The following is a 14,929-nucleotide window of genomic DNA, read 5'->3' as shown; positions in this document are numbered from 1 at the left end:
GAGGGCTCATTCACTGCATTTAACAATTTCCCCCCCGCTGCTGCTTATGTGTGCTCCTGCAGGCTCAGCTGGAGAGCCACTATTAATAGACTGACAACGTTAGCTACCTTCAGAAGGTGCTCCACTCTGTTCGTAGGCTGTGCTGTCAGTCAGCAGCCATCTTAAAAGGTCAATACCTCGAGGTTGTGTTTGTTCGTTTGTTTCATTTCAGGTGCGTACAGAAAGATTCTAGTTTTCTCTGAGGTGAATGAGCACAGCTAGGTTTTACTTTCTTTTACTTTATTAAACTCCAGTAAATCTATCACCCTGTTGCTGGCTCTGTTCCTCTGACCACCGTCAGTATGCTCTGTGCTCATCAGGCCTCTACGTGCCTTAACATTTCAAAGAAGTTATGACCCAGTCGTGTCTCTAGAACAATCCAGCCCTTGTGAGAGTCTCTGTTGAAATTATTAATATTTTTGGGAAGGTTAATAGTCATAAGGCCACCTTTTTCGTAGCAGCAGTTGGCTCTGCATATCGAACCTTTTCATATGTCCTGTTGTCATTCTCTGATTGGCCAGATCTTCTGAGGCCATGTTTGCTCATAACTTTGGTCTCAACACTGAGGACAGTACACAGAGGGGGCCACACATCAAGTGTTGGATTAAGGGGTAATTTCCTTGAAAGCTTTGAAATTCTACAGCTATGGGCAACATTTCAGAAAAATGTTTGGAAATCTGATATATGTTATATAGTTTAGAGGACGTCATTTTGGCTCATACTTAAGGAACAAATTACTGATTTGTTTTAACTGGAGGAATTGTTGCTCCTCTGCATAGGCCAACCTGAAGTAGGCCAATGGCTGTTATGGTCATAAAGCAACTTTAGCACAGGCCAATATATTAATAAATCTTACTCTAGTTTTAACTGAGAAGTTTACAGCCACACTCCCTAACCCTTTCCTCCTCGAATTGATGGATACACAGAAAAGCTTTCCCGAAATGAAACCATTTGGCTGCTTGGCTCTGTGTGTGGTGGCACACCAGCTGGCTGTGGACCAGACCCCAGGGAATGAGAGGAGAGACATGGAGGAGGAGGTGGAACAAGAGAGAGGAGGAGGCGGTAGACAAGTGCAGGCTGGGCCAAAGGCATAAGTATCATCCAATATGACAGGCCTTCAGCTGCACAGACACACATATGTGCCGTGGAAACCTGCAACAGATAATGGAAGAGAACAGCAGACGGGTTCGGATTCTTTACAAAGTTAAAGCTAAACACACAGTGCAAAGGAATACGCTTCATCAAATTCCATGATAAATTCCTTTAAAGGTCATCTGAACAACCTGTGGACCAAAACCCTTTGGTCTTTGAGAAACTAATGCGAATGCTATGATGAATCCTTCGTATACTGTCATTTTTTTGGCTGCTATCTTCAACACATCAAAGGCAGAAGAGAGTTTTCCCACCGATTTTACAGCAGTCTCCATCGTCCCTGTACTCAAAAGGTTTGCAGTGTCCAGTCTGAATGACTCTTCCTGTGCCATTTGCCCCCGTTATGTTGAAATGCTTTGAGAAGCTGTTTCTTCAATACTTCAAAGACGACACTGCAGCCAGACTATATTCCCACCTCTCCACACTTTCTTTGCCCCATGATGGTAAACTGGGCTCTCCAAACTTCAGTACTTCACTCTGAAACTGAATATTGGAGTTCCTCACAAACAGATCCACAGTTCAGTTGCTGTTTGCTCAGCCCCCTGTTCACTCTATACTCTGTATAGACATGAAGCGGGTTGTGTATTGAGGATTTCAGACAGCAGTTGCATCATTAGTTGGACTGCAAACGATGATGAAACTTCTCTTTGGGGGTAATCTGAACGGTGTGGTGCTCACAGAACATCCTGCTGCATGACAAAAGCAAATAGCAGATCAGTGTTTTAGAAGACAGGGAACAAAGACACACGCCCCTTTTTACATCAGTGGAGTGGAGGTGAAACAGGTGAACAGCTGTAGGTTCCTGAGGAAAAAAATCGCAAACAAGTTGTTGTGTTCACATCCCCATTATTAAGAAAGCTCAGAAACTACTTTACTTAATAAGGAAACTTATAGAAGCTAAACTTGCTTGCCAAATTGTTGTTTTAAACTTTTACAGTGGATTAAGCATGTGCACAATGAACTGCAGCTGGAATAAACTGGTCATCATCAGAACTCTACACGAACGGGGCGAAGAATGTCCCTCTTAAAACAGAGGGAATAGAAACTCTTTTGACTTTGTCAAGTCAGTCAGTGGGTCCACATGATGAGATTAACTGGATTATAGCTGTTGTTGGGTTATGCTCCTTATCTGAGGGTAATTGTCCTTGGATATATGGCTCCATCGCGTTGTTTGTTTCTTTCCGACGGCGGCGACAACAACAGTAATATCGTCTCCTTCGACTTCCGGGTGACGATCCCGGCTTCTGCCGTCTACATGCATGTTTGGTGTACGTTTGGATCGAGTTATCTCGGGGTCTTAATCCGATCGCGAGTAACCCGATCCGATCGTTTTTTTGGTCAGATAAAAGTGTCTACATGAACTGAATAACAAGTGACCTTGTCTTTTAGAAGTGCAAAAACATAAGAGAGTCAGAGTGAACAGGGAAGGACAATATCCGCTGCTGATGGGCCAGTTTCCATATTCATAGATCTCCATTCACTACATGAGGGAAAAGGTGAAGAGTGAGCACCAAGCTATCTTAAAGCTTTTTTTTTAAAGAACTATCTTAAGGAACATAGATGAGTTTTTAACATCCAAAGTGGGACTAATGTTCAAACTCAAGCTATATATTAGGGTTATGATTGTTTCCTAATGTTGGTATTTTATAGTTACAACTGAAAAGAGCTGATGTTTCAACCTCTGCAGTAAGTTTCTGAGGCGTTTCTCTTCCAAGGAACATAATTAGAACTGTCACAGGACAAAGTGACGGTGAGCTCTGTGCTTATGTGAGCTTGACATCCAGTACTCAGTTTTTCCATTTCAGATGCAGTCAGCTGCAGTGCTGCATGGGCAGGAAGTACTGCAGAGACCACCAAAAGTCTCTCATCACTGCTTTATTTGTTCACAATTCCTGACAGTCTGTGGAACGTCTTCCTTATCTTTATCTTTCTTTCTCTCTGTCTCTTTCCCTGCAGCTTATTCAGACTCTGAAGAGGCTGATGAGACCCTCCTGTGTTGAATTCAAGTCCCCACTCGAGCTGTCGGCACAAGGTGAGAGCGCTGCTCACACATTGGTGGACGGTTTTAACTCCAGGGACACGTGAGATAACATTCGGGATATAAATTAAGGATGCAGATTATTGCTTATTACGCACATGCCATTAGTGAGTTGCGTCTAGGGATTGAAACAATGGAAGAAAAGATATATACAGTGCTTGTACTGATTTTGTGCGATGGGCCTCATGTGGAATGGTAATAGCGAACATTAATCAATGTCTGTGAGCCGCTCAGCGATGAAAAGAGCACATTAGGTGGTGAGAGTACACATACAGGTGAGAACTCTGCTGCAGTCTCATTTTCCTGATTTCTATTGATGCCTTGCTAATTATTTTTTCTAATAAAACATCGTTATCCCATCTCTGTGTTCTCTCACCTTATGTTGAACCACTGCTCTCTGCCTCATCTCCACCTTTGTGGATACACAGCCTGTGTTGCGGTAAAGAAGCATTTTCAGCCCTTTCAGTCTTTCTTGTGCTGTGGGGGACATGCTGCTGGCATGTGGCATGGTTTGGGTATATTCTTCAGTAAACAGGAATGTTATCGTTTCTGTGGGGGTAAATTAAATAATACCCTTTAACAGAAGTGCAAAACATCTTTCTGTAGATACTGATTTGCAGGCCTTTGTTTCCTGCTACTGTTCATGTCTGCAACATGTATAAACAGAGGCTGGGATCACTGCACGTGATTAGAAAGTAATATATTTTCAAGGATAGGGCACCTTGATATAGGTCAAAAATTCACTTTAACCTCACAGCCGATCAGTCTTCTTTTCACTGAAAAGATATTAGCTTTATAGCAACATCCGTATTGAACTACTAGTGAGAGAGTATTGACCAGAGTATTGACAGTCACTCAAGTTTTGCTATTTAATTCATTAATCGCAGTGGCTACAAGGGAAGTAGGAGCAAAAAGAAAGTCAGATTCCTCAAATGTCTGGAACAGCAGACCACTGTGCTGCATACGATTAATAAGACATTAAAAAGTGTCAGTAGGACAAACTTGTTCCAACTTTTGAGACTAAATGTTTGTGAATCAGATGCTCCTGATCCAATTTAAAACTCTGGCACCTCTACTGGTAGAAGGACATGTTGACATTTCGCAATTTGAATGTCAGTACGTGTTTACTCAGGAGGAAAGCCTTTCCTTCATTTGGTAGAACAATTAAAAGATTAAGTTACACCATCTAACAGATATATTTTGGAACGGTTCAGGGACACATGCTGGAGCTTGTCCCCAGTGTCATAGGATGAGAAGTAGGGCACATCCCCGACAGATCGCCAATTTGTCATTGTGCCATTGAATTGATGTTGAAAGAAAAGAGAGTCCTCGAAATTGATCAAAAGACAGTTTCAATTACATGGCCATGTTGTCTTGCCCAAGAATGAAGCTTTAAATATTCATGAGTTTCTGCTCAGATCTCTGCACCAGCAACAAAATGACGGAAAGTTCAGCTCTCTCATTTATTAACATAAAGATAAAAACACAAGTACCTCAAGAAATAGGTTCCTTTTATAGGATCTGTACATCATTCCTATTCCTATTGTTATTATTCTTCGTGGTCTTTTCCTGGAAAGGGTTTTGAAAATTGTTTCCTGTAATTTGTAGGAAGTAAACACTTTCTTGAATTTCAGCAGAGCTTTTTTGGGATGAAGGGGAGTAACTGATCAAGCTACTGCAGTTGACCAATCACAGCAGGCGAGGCATTCCAGAAAGGGAAACAGTCTCTTTGTCTTTTAACAGGAAACATCTAAATATGTGGGGTATAATCACTCTGTAAGCCAGTTTAAGGCTCAGTTAAGACATTTCTAATTGCACTTTTACTCTTCTGTGTATAGGGCAAACAGCTCCTACTTCTCCCTTAAGGCCCGCAGATAGTGTCTTTATTAGACTCTTCATATCTATCTCCATTCCCCTTCCTACATCCTCACGTTTTCGAGTCTAGACGTTTTCTTCACAAATGTCCATGTGAGATCCAGGCACTGGAAAGTGTAGTGGTAAGATTGCCACCTTTCATGTGGGTGACCTGGTTTCAAATCTCCTGCATGAAAGGTACTATCTCCAGTAGGGGTCCTCAGGCAAGACCCCCTACATAAAAGATAAAGATATAAACAAACATATGAGATGTGCTCTAAGAACTGTAGTGTAAGAATATAACGGAAAGAGTTTATTGGCTATATTTTCTAATACATCAGGAGCAGTTTACGAGGAAACTGAAAAACCTGAGCTGCAACGTTTATCAGCAGTTACAGTCACCGTACAGTCTCTGCAGAATAAGATGCTTAATTTACATGTAGCCTGGATATTTACCAGACTTTAAACTAAAGATCTGGCTGTGAGAACGGCACAAAGGCTGCACCATCTGCTGCAGACGTGTCTTTTTCTCACATGCAGCCCCTTCGTTTAATGTGTAGTACGTGAACAGCTCATTACTGATGGCACAAAGTCCAAGACAGCATCTCTCTGACCCAGATCCTTCTGGCCCAATCACATTATTGTCAGCAAATCTCTTGAAATAATTGTCATTTGTCAATACTTTGACTAAACAAGTGATTAAACAAGCTACCATCAGCCTGATTTCATGTGCATCACTATGTTTGCTGTGTCAGCCTTTTCTCTTTTTATAACACCAGTACACTAGTCTTATAATAAAGGTTTTTGTAGAGGGTATAGTATGTAGGTGTACGTAAAATCCTCATTTGTGTAGCTTGTCGATGACATCACACCCTGATGTTCCTGTCAGGCTCTTAAAGCGCTGAATCCTTTTATCTACCTTTTTTTAACCATTTCTGTAGCTTCAGACAATTTGAAAGAACCATTCCCCTTGTTATTTTAGTACACTGTGAATTTATATTCTTCAATGCAGCATTAGAAAAGCCTTAAGAAACTCCTGTCGGTTTAGGACATTAGGCCTGATCACCATTGCCACATTTGATTTGCATTTTGAAGATGTGAAAAATAAAATGTGAATGTAAGTGGTAAAAATAGAAAAAACTATATTTGTATTATAAATACATTCACTTGAGGTGGTTTTTGCCAGTTTATTTCAACACATTTGAAGGTATGAAAACAACTTTGCAAATCAGGTCTGACTTGTCAAAGATTTAAATAACGTGTCTCACCAGCTGGGAAACTATAAACTCAACTGATTGACCTTTTAACAGAGATATTCCTCCTCCAGGTTTATTCCTTTTTAGGATAACTGCTTCTGCTATTTATTTACAACCACAGGCATAGCCTCTACCACCACCAGCTGCTGATAATAGTAATGAAATGCAATACATAGGAAAGATACTTTGCTTTTTGAGGCCCATTTTATGTCTCTGTTGAATCTTCCTGTTGTGACCTTGTCTTCTTCCTGTTGTGACCTTGTCTTCTTCCTGTTGTAACCTTGTCTTCTTCCTGTTGTAACTTTGTCTTCTTCCTGTTGTAACCTTGTCTTCTTCCTGTTGTAACCTTGTCTTCTTCCTGTTGTAACCTTGTCTTCTTCCTGTTGTGACCTTGTCTTCTTCCTGTTGTAACTTTGTCTTCTTCCTGTTGTAACTTTGTCTACTTCCTGTTGTAACTTTGTCTTCTTCCTGTTGTAACTTTGTCTACTTCCTGTTGTAACCTTGTCTTCTTCCTGTTGTAACTTTGTCTTCTTCCTGTTGTAACTTTGTCTACTTCCTGTTGTAACCTTGTCTTCTTCCTGTTGTGACCTTGTCTTCTTCCTGTTGTAACCTTGTCTTCTTCCTGTTGTAACTTTGTCTTCTTCCTGTTGTAACCTTGTCTTCTTCCTGTTGTAACCTTGTCTTCTTCCTGTTGTAACCTTGTCTTCTTCCTGTTGTAACTTTGTCTTCTTCCTGTTGTAACTTTGTCTTCTTCCTGTTGTAACTTTGTCTACTTCCTGTTGTGACCTTGTCTTCTTCCTGTTGTAACTTTGTCTTCTTCCTGTTGTAACTTTGTCTACTTCCTGTTGTAACCTTGTCTTCTTCCTGTTGTGACCTTGTCTTCTTCCTGTTGTAACCTTGTCTTCTTCCTGTTGTAACTTTGTCTTCTTCCTGTTGTAACCTTGTCTTCTTCCTGTTGTAACCTTGTCTTCTTCCTGTTGTAACCTTGTCTTCTTCCTGTTGTAACTTTGTCTTCTTCCTGTTGTAACTTTGTCTACTTCCTGTTGTAACTTTGTCTACTTCCTGTTGTAACCTTGTCTTCTTCCTGTTGTAACTTTGTCTTCTTCCTGTTGTAACTTTGTCTACTTCCTGTTGTAACTTTGTCTTCTTCCTGTTGTAACTTTGTCTTATTCCTGTTGTAACCTTGTCTTCTTCCTGTTGTGACCTTGTCTTCTTCCTGTTGTAACTTTGTCTTATTCCTGTTGTGACCTTGTCTTCCTCCTGTTGTAACTTTGTCTACTTCCTGTTGTGACCTTGTCTTCTTCCTATTGTAACCTTGTCTTCCTCCTGTTGTAACTTTGTCTACTTCCTGTTGTAACCTTGTCTTCTTCCTATTGTGACCTTTTTGCAGGCAAAGAGATGATCGAGATGTACTTTGACTTCCGTCTATTTCGCCTTTGGAAAAGCCGCCAACACTCCAAGCTGCTGGACTATGACGACCTCTTGTGACATTGCCCAGTATTCTGGTGGCTTCACGGCCGGTTATCTCAAGTCTGAGCCTACTGTTGTGTGGAGACAGGGTGTTTGGATCAAGGGGTCCTCCCTTCCTGAGTGGCTCCCAGGCTCTGGTTCTGTGGCAGAGCTGGAGCAGCAGCAACGGGGTTGGCTCAGGATAATTTAGATTTATTTTTATTTTTTTGAAGCAGCAGGATTTTGACCTGATGTATCACCCAGCGGTGTACTTTGTCACCCTTACCCCATTTCACTTTCTGCCTAGCTGTCAGAGAAAAGAGAAAGAAGGGGACGAGAAAAAAGAGAGGTGATGGACTCCTCATCCTAGCCTAAATGCGTCAAAGATGCTGACTAGCGTTAGATTTTTGAGGTGAAAGAGGATGTTAGGTACAAGAGTGACAGAAGGGAAAAGAAAGAACTCCTCGCCGACTTTGGAGAAAGACTTTTAACTTTTTTTGCCTTGCCTTTAGCCAACCTATCTGCTCTTTTAAGATGGAGGCTTACAAGGATGGAACTATATTCTTTATCAGGTGTGGAAGTTACTTGCAAAGGAAGTAGAGCTTATATGTAAATAAACACACTAGTGAAACATTAGAAAATAGGTTTCCAACATCTCTCCATCTCCAACATCTCTGCTATCGTGTTAAAGGCATCTATTTAGTCGTATTGAAATGATAACAGTTATCTGGTTAACAGAGCTTTTTTTTTAGAAAAACTTCAGATAAATGTATTAGTATGTTGTACATACTGTTGTATTAACTCAGGTCAAATCCCTTGTTTTCTACTCAGAATTGTACTCACTGTACAACATACTGTAGATTAGAACTGAAGGCCTTCATACTCCACACAGAGGAACATTTTCAGCTGAACATTATGACTGCCTTGGATGTTGTATCTTTACCTGAGTGTGAAGAATGGAGCTATACTGTTTTTTTCATAGTCTATCAAGTTAGCTGTAGCGCAACACGTAGATGCATCCATGCATGGTTCATATCATCACAGCATTACGTTGGAGGCCACTGAGGCAGCTTTAGCTATTCTTTCTTGAGCTGTTGGTTTTTCAGGTGCCTTTATTAGTACCTGTGTGTTTGTGTCGCATGTGTTTGTTCGAGACATATTTGCATAGCATAGGGATTTAAGGTGGAATGTGTGCCGCCAAACTCTTTACAGTGACTTTATAGGATTTAGAGAACATACATATACATTGAATATCAAGTTTATTTTCACAATTTACTCATATCTTTGGAGACTTTCTTATTCAAGACTTAACTTGAACCACAGAGTAGCAGTGGAGCGGTAGGGGCAATACTTCCCTTTGTGTTACTTTAGTTTCTCCTCCCTCTACTGTTGTTCTTTTAATGAAACCATTGGTAGAGCTAAGAAGAGATGTACTTTGTTAGCTTAAATTTTACAGAATTTAAAAGCACACTCCGGTGGTTTAGTGTTACAGTTGCCTAAAGAAAGCAAACTTGGAACTTGCACAGGATTTGAGTATGAATGAATAAATTTATCGATAAAGCCGCAGCTGAGTAACCCTGATGACATCATCAGCTACAGTACACATTTTACAGTTGTTTTTACAGGCAGGGAAGCACCATTTGTAACAGACAAACTGATCTTTATGTTATCTGCGAAATTGCAAAAGAACCCCTTTAAATCCACACCACTTTATCGGATCTTTTATAATCCACCTAAAAAATATTGACTCAGCAACTCTAATTTTGAAAACAAGGACTTACTCCAGTGAACCCCACAGCTACAAATACTCGCACACAACTAGCTGCGGCAGAAAGATACTTTAATCCAGAAGTAAACTAAGCAAACTTTTGCTGGAGAGCGCTGCTTTAAAACTTAATTCTGATCGGTGAGTTTAAACCGCTGGTGTTGGTACTGAATAAGCAGAGTCGGATAGAATGAGTGACACTGACATTGCTTAATTTCAAGCTTTTGCTGAAGCGCCCATGTACTCCATTATATGCGCTCTCCCTCCTGTCTGCAGTGTTTGCAGTTTCAGACCAAATGTCCTCACAAAGACGGATAAGAACAAGGATATTTTTTATAACCTCTCATTTCTTCCATGCAGGGGAGCACTGTGGAATGAAGATCACTATTTAGATTAAAATAGGACTTTTATAGAGTAAAATAACGTGTGTAATCCATGTATGCTTCCTTACTTTATATCTGGGCTTTCCAGCACACGATAAGCGTTTGTCTTGTGGTCATGGGTGACTGGTCCCTTTTTAGTGCTTATTCACATCATGTCATGTGCTGATCCATGCAGGTCAGCAGAGCTGAAATACATTTTTGTGGCATTTTGAGTCGCTCTTAGCTTGCAGCACATGCATAAAGGACTCAGATGCCAACACTTTTCATCTTAAAGCATCCAAGAGAACATTATAATGTTTGAAATATCTCCAGAAGGCCAGTGAAAATGTAAATATTAGAGATGTTAGTAACAGTGTAACAGAGTGTAGCGAGGGCAATAATCACGGTTATGGCGCAAAACGTGTTAAATTACTTATTTGTGTGTTTCAGCCAAAATGGCTGATGTGATTTTTCAGACTGAAGCCCTTTAACTGGATGAGGCTCACATAAGCTTTTTTTTTTCTATCAATTGACTCCAGTTCTGAGAGTCTGGTCTTTTTTGTTTCCCCTGCTTTGGAAAGTTTTATGTAAAGAATGCACTGAATTACCAAGAAAAAAACTACTGTCTCATTTTTTTAAATTTACTTTATAATGAATACAATATCAGGAAAAAAGTCCAGTTAGTTATTGATCATCACTATTAATGTCTTTGTTAATGAGCTTTGAATTCCTCCGTGGTTTGACACGATTATGTCAGTTTATTAGAGTCATTATTGAACCTTCAAACGTACTCACTTGTGTACAGATATAAACCTTTCCTTGACAAAAACATGAGAAAGAGTGAGTGTATCATGTCTTCATTGTGTCACGACTGTTAATATTCACACTAAAATTGACTTCCTGTTGCTTTGAGAGCACAACATTCACATGACCTGTTCACCCAATGTGGAATCTATGTCTAATTTTTCTTTCTCTGATGTTTTTTATTGGTGGAAATGACATGCACCCTTTAAAGTATAACCCAAATAACTGAATAATCCTCCAAAGCCTGTTTTATCTGCTCTGAAAAAAGTGGGCTATGCACTATAGCCTCATATGATTCGCCTATTGTAATTTATCTTCAAATGTTGAGATGACAGACTAAGTTTCTTAATTCTGAGGTCCAGATTTCATGATTATTTGATGCACAAGTTTTGAGGTGTTGAGTGTTTTCTTTCAATTGGAATGCAATAATAATGGTGTTGCATACCACTATCACCATGTCAACATAACAAAATGAATCATTCTTATTATGAATCAACAGGTCATTGTCAGGGTAATTGTGGTAATTTGGTTTAATCACTGTAACAATGAAGAATCTGCTGTCCTCAGTATAATGATAACACAATGTAATGCTGAAATAATCCATATGGCATTAATTAAAGTATCAGATGGTTTCTAGGAGAGGGAACTACCTTATCTGTAATGCATCACGGCATCTTCGAAGAGGAAATCTGCATCTTCTTCCATTTTCAGATTTGCTGTTTGCAATAAATGCAAACTCCTGACTTCCTCCAGTTTTATCTGTTAATCTTGATTAATATGATGTAGTGTACATTTTTCTTTATTGATGTATCACTGCTTTAAATCAATCTTGTGAGATCTCTGCTGTCTTTTCTGCTTAGTGACCTCAAGGCATATCTGACTTAGTTAAGTGTTGTACATGTATGGTTTTCCTTTATGTTGTTTGTTTAAACATCACTTGCTGTCAAATATTTTTCCTGTGTAGCAATATGCAGTCTTAGAACATCTCTGTATGATGATTTCAATTAGAATTTTTTTTTATGTACATGATAGGAACCATTGTTCAGAGTATTGTATTAGTATGTAATGTCTTTAGATTTTATTGGTCATTTATATACAATGCTGTAGTTATGGACAGAGAGACAGCGCAGACTGCAGTGTGCTCACCGCATGGCTCCTTTAGGTTCTGCTGCAGTGTTGCGTTGCACGAACGCTGCACAAACAAGACTCCAGTCTCTCCTCTGCTGTGTATTTAAGTAAAGGTCAGAACCCAGAGCATAATTGCATCCCTGCTCAATGCTTGTAATTGTTTCTCAAGTTCATCCATGTAATCTTGGTGAGTTTAATTGCAAGCTAAATTAGGCTTAAAATGTGCACCGGCACCAAGAAAAAAGGAGAATTTCCACATGGTTCAGGTTAAGTATGATCAGAAACAAACCTCTTTTTTAGATGTACTTCTTATATTAGATGCTCCTGCCACTTTCATCCTAAAGAATCTACTCTTAAAGTTGCATTCTTGCTTGAGCTTGATCACATCGTGTCAGATTTTTAGATTCATGCTAAACAAGATAATCAGCTTAATCGATGACTGCAAAGAATCTCTAACTTTTACCAGTTTGCAGTTCTTGCAAATGGCCCTTAAAAATAGCTGGTTGGCTTCGGCCATGTGCTTTTCTATCCTGTTGTCTGTGAAGCTGATGTAGAAGAGGTTCTCTCAATCCCACATCGTGGCCACTTTGACGGTCTCCATCAGCCACAGACTGTTCAATCTTTTCTTTGAATTCCGATTCACTGCTGCTTCATGAAAACGGCGTTTGCAGCTTATTTGGTAACGTTAGCATGAAGGGTGAGCAGTTTGGCGGTAGTTACTTTCTTGATCCCTGAAGAGGAAGGCAGCTACAGTGGGTTTATTGGACTTTTTTTCTGGAAACATGCAGATGAGAACTCTGGAGTGGAAAACCAAGAGGAAGCTTCAATATTGTAAAGTTGAGGGTGGCTGCAGAGTGAAGTGACGGTGCCTTGGTTTGTCCATGTGGGCATTGAATGACAAAGAATGAAGATCTTCCCTTCGGTAATGTTTGTTTAAAGGAGCCATGCAGGGAGCCATGCAGGGAGAGACTTGGCAATCATTCAAGGGTGCAGGTAGCTTTGGGACAAACCTCAGGCACAAAAAGATACCTCAGATGTCAAGATACTTTTAAATGAGATTCTGTATTCTTATTAGCTTAGATTAATTTCTTTAGAGCTGACCGAGTGAGCGCAATGCAGTTTGACTTGTCATGCTGGTTCACTGAGGCAGCTATTTCCATTTCCAGGGAACATAATTACACAAATCAAGAGATTGAACCTGACCTCCCCTCTCCTATTGTTCCCCAAATGAAACTAGTACACAGCTCAAATTATTAATAAACATTGTTGTGTCCTCCCTGCTGCTTCTTGCCATTTCCCATGAAGATTGCCAGGGCTCAGTCGGGAGCCTGATTGGATTTGATGAGGCTGATGGATTGATGCTGCTTTGATAGCCCCAAAACTTCCAGTAGGGCTGTTGTCGTATTTTGGGAAGTGTGGAAAATAATGTGTTTATGTAATGTCTGGTTCAATTTGCATCAACTTCTAACTGAGCATAACATTTTGGAACAGCTTTTTGACTAATGTAGTAGGAACTAACAGAGTTGTAGGGACTAGTGGAGTGATCAATATTGCAATAAGGCAATAGCATTAATGTGTATTGGTATTATGAAAGGAATTATAGAGATTAGCATTAATGTATATCTGGTGATTTTGATACTAATAAAAGTTAACTGTATACTGTGTTTGGGTCGCTTTCCCTAGCTTCTTATTTTGTTACATTATTTATTACAGATGGAACTTCAAAAATAGCAACTTAATGGATCTGTGCAAAGAGATATATTTTACACAGTGCTGGAAATGTTTTTGAAGCATCTTTTCCAGTAAATGGTAGCTCTGCACAACTTGTTTTCTTGTCCTGTCACTGACTGAGAATTGTGATAAAGTTGTAATACAGCAGAAAGAGTGAAATACTCTCATACAAAAACAGTGTCTTCATCCAATCCTGGTAAATGAAAAAGACATAATTTTTTTGTCTTTTTTCCTCAGATTTTATCAACCTTTAGTTGGCATTTTTTTTCTTATGGTAATGGAAAATGCTGATTGGATATTTTGATATGACACCATCTGCATTAAGACATTAAGGCTCACTGTCGTAATGAAGGCTGTATTTACCGCACAGAGGCGTGTGAACCAGTCCGAACCACATCTGTAATGGGGCAACCAATCATAACGCATTTCCTTCTTTATTAAATTTTCACATGAACTTGTTCTAATGCTCTTCGTATTGCAGTTTCTTTCATTTTCTAAAACCATAAAATAACTTAGCAACCTTGTTCACTTTTTCTGGTTCCATGTCTCCACTATTGACTAAATTAATTCATTATTTTCCACTTAAATTATTCTTTTGCTTCGTCCGGCACCCTGACACCAACCCCTGCAGCACTGCAACGAAGAATAATACAACTAAAATGATAATCCTCATCATACCTGCGGGACAATGATTACACCTTTCATATGTAAATGTTCATATGAGGCGTGTTTCTCGTCTGCAGCTTGTAGGATTGGTACTCCACAGGACGCCAGAATGAGCCACATTGAGTGGTATGAATAAATTCAGGACCGTTTCAGTTATAGGATTTGTTGTTAATGACATACGTGGTTCGGCAGAATTTTAGTTTTAGGTTTTAGGTTTTTTCTGACTGCTCAAGCAGTGGATTACATTCAGTGATATTTTACTGGACCCTCTGCAGAATGCAGATTAGTGCAGCAACATAGAGCCAGATCTCATTTAACTTAAAGCTGATTCAGGCTCAAAGAAATATATGCAGTACAATGCAAATAAAGGCATTCAGACATTGGGGGTGGCTGTAGCTTCTCTGGGCCACATATCGAAGCGACACTGAACCCCATGTTGCCTACCGATGCATCTGTCGGTGTCTGCATGTGTGTGAATGCGTAGAAAAAAAGCACCGTGTAGGAACTTGGACGTGCTGTATGAATGGGTGAAAGTGGGATGTAGCGTGAAAGCGCTGTGAGTGGTTAGCCACACTGGAAAAGTACAGTCCATTTAACATTTTGGCCAATGCCGTAACAGCTAAACACACTTTCCATTTCATAGCACGGTTGTGAACCACTGGTCTGCAGTGTTGTGGGCATGTTT

The 14,929-nt window shown here is 39.8% G+C and overlaps 1 protein-coding gene across 1 annotated transcript in view; it reads left to right on the top strand.

Moving 5' to 3' along the window:
- Nucleotides 1-13,503, top strand: part of nsmfb (NMDA receptor synaptonuclear signaling and neuronal migration factor b) — a 51,897-nt gene extending 38,394 nt beyond the window's left edge. The window contains exons 15-16 of the mRNA XM_072387271.1: nucleotides 3,148-3,223; nucleotides 7,730-13,503. Of these exons, the coding sequence (XP_072243372.1) occupies nucleotides 3,148-3,223; nucleotides 7,730-7,827 (174 nt within the window). The 3' untranslated portion in view covers nucleotides 7,828-13,503. The remainder of the gene's footprint in view (nucleotides 1-3,147; nucleotides 3,224-7,729) is intronic.
- The last annotated feature ends 1,426 nt before the right edge of the window (nucleotides 13,504-14,929 follow it).

Source organism: Leuresthes tenuis, unplaced genomic scaffold, assembly GCF_036924035.1.
Source record: "Leuresthes tenuis unplaced genomic scaffold, fLeuTen1.0.hap1 SCAF_6, whole genome shotgun sequence".
NCBI classification, from domain to species: domain Eukaryota; kingdom Metazoa; phylum Chordata; class Actinopteri; order Atheriniformes; family Atherinopsidae; genus Leuresthes; species Leuresthes tenuis.
This window is presented reverse-complemented; position numbering and strand designations above follow the sequence as displayed.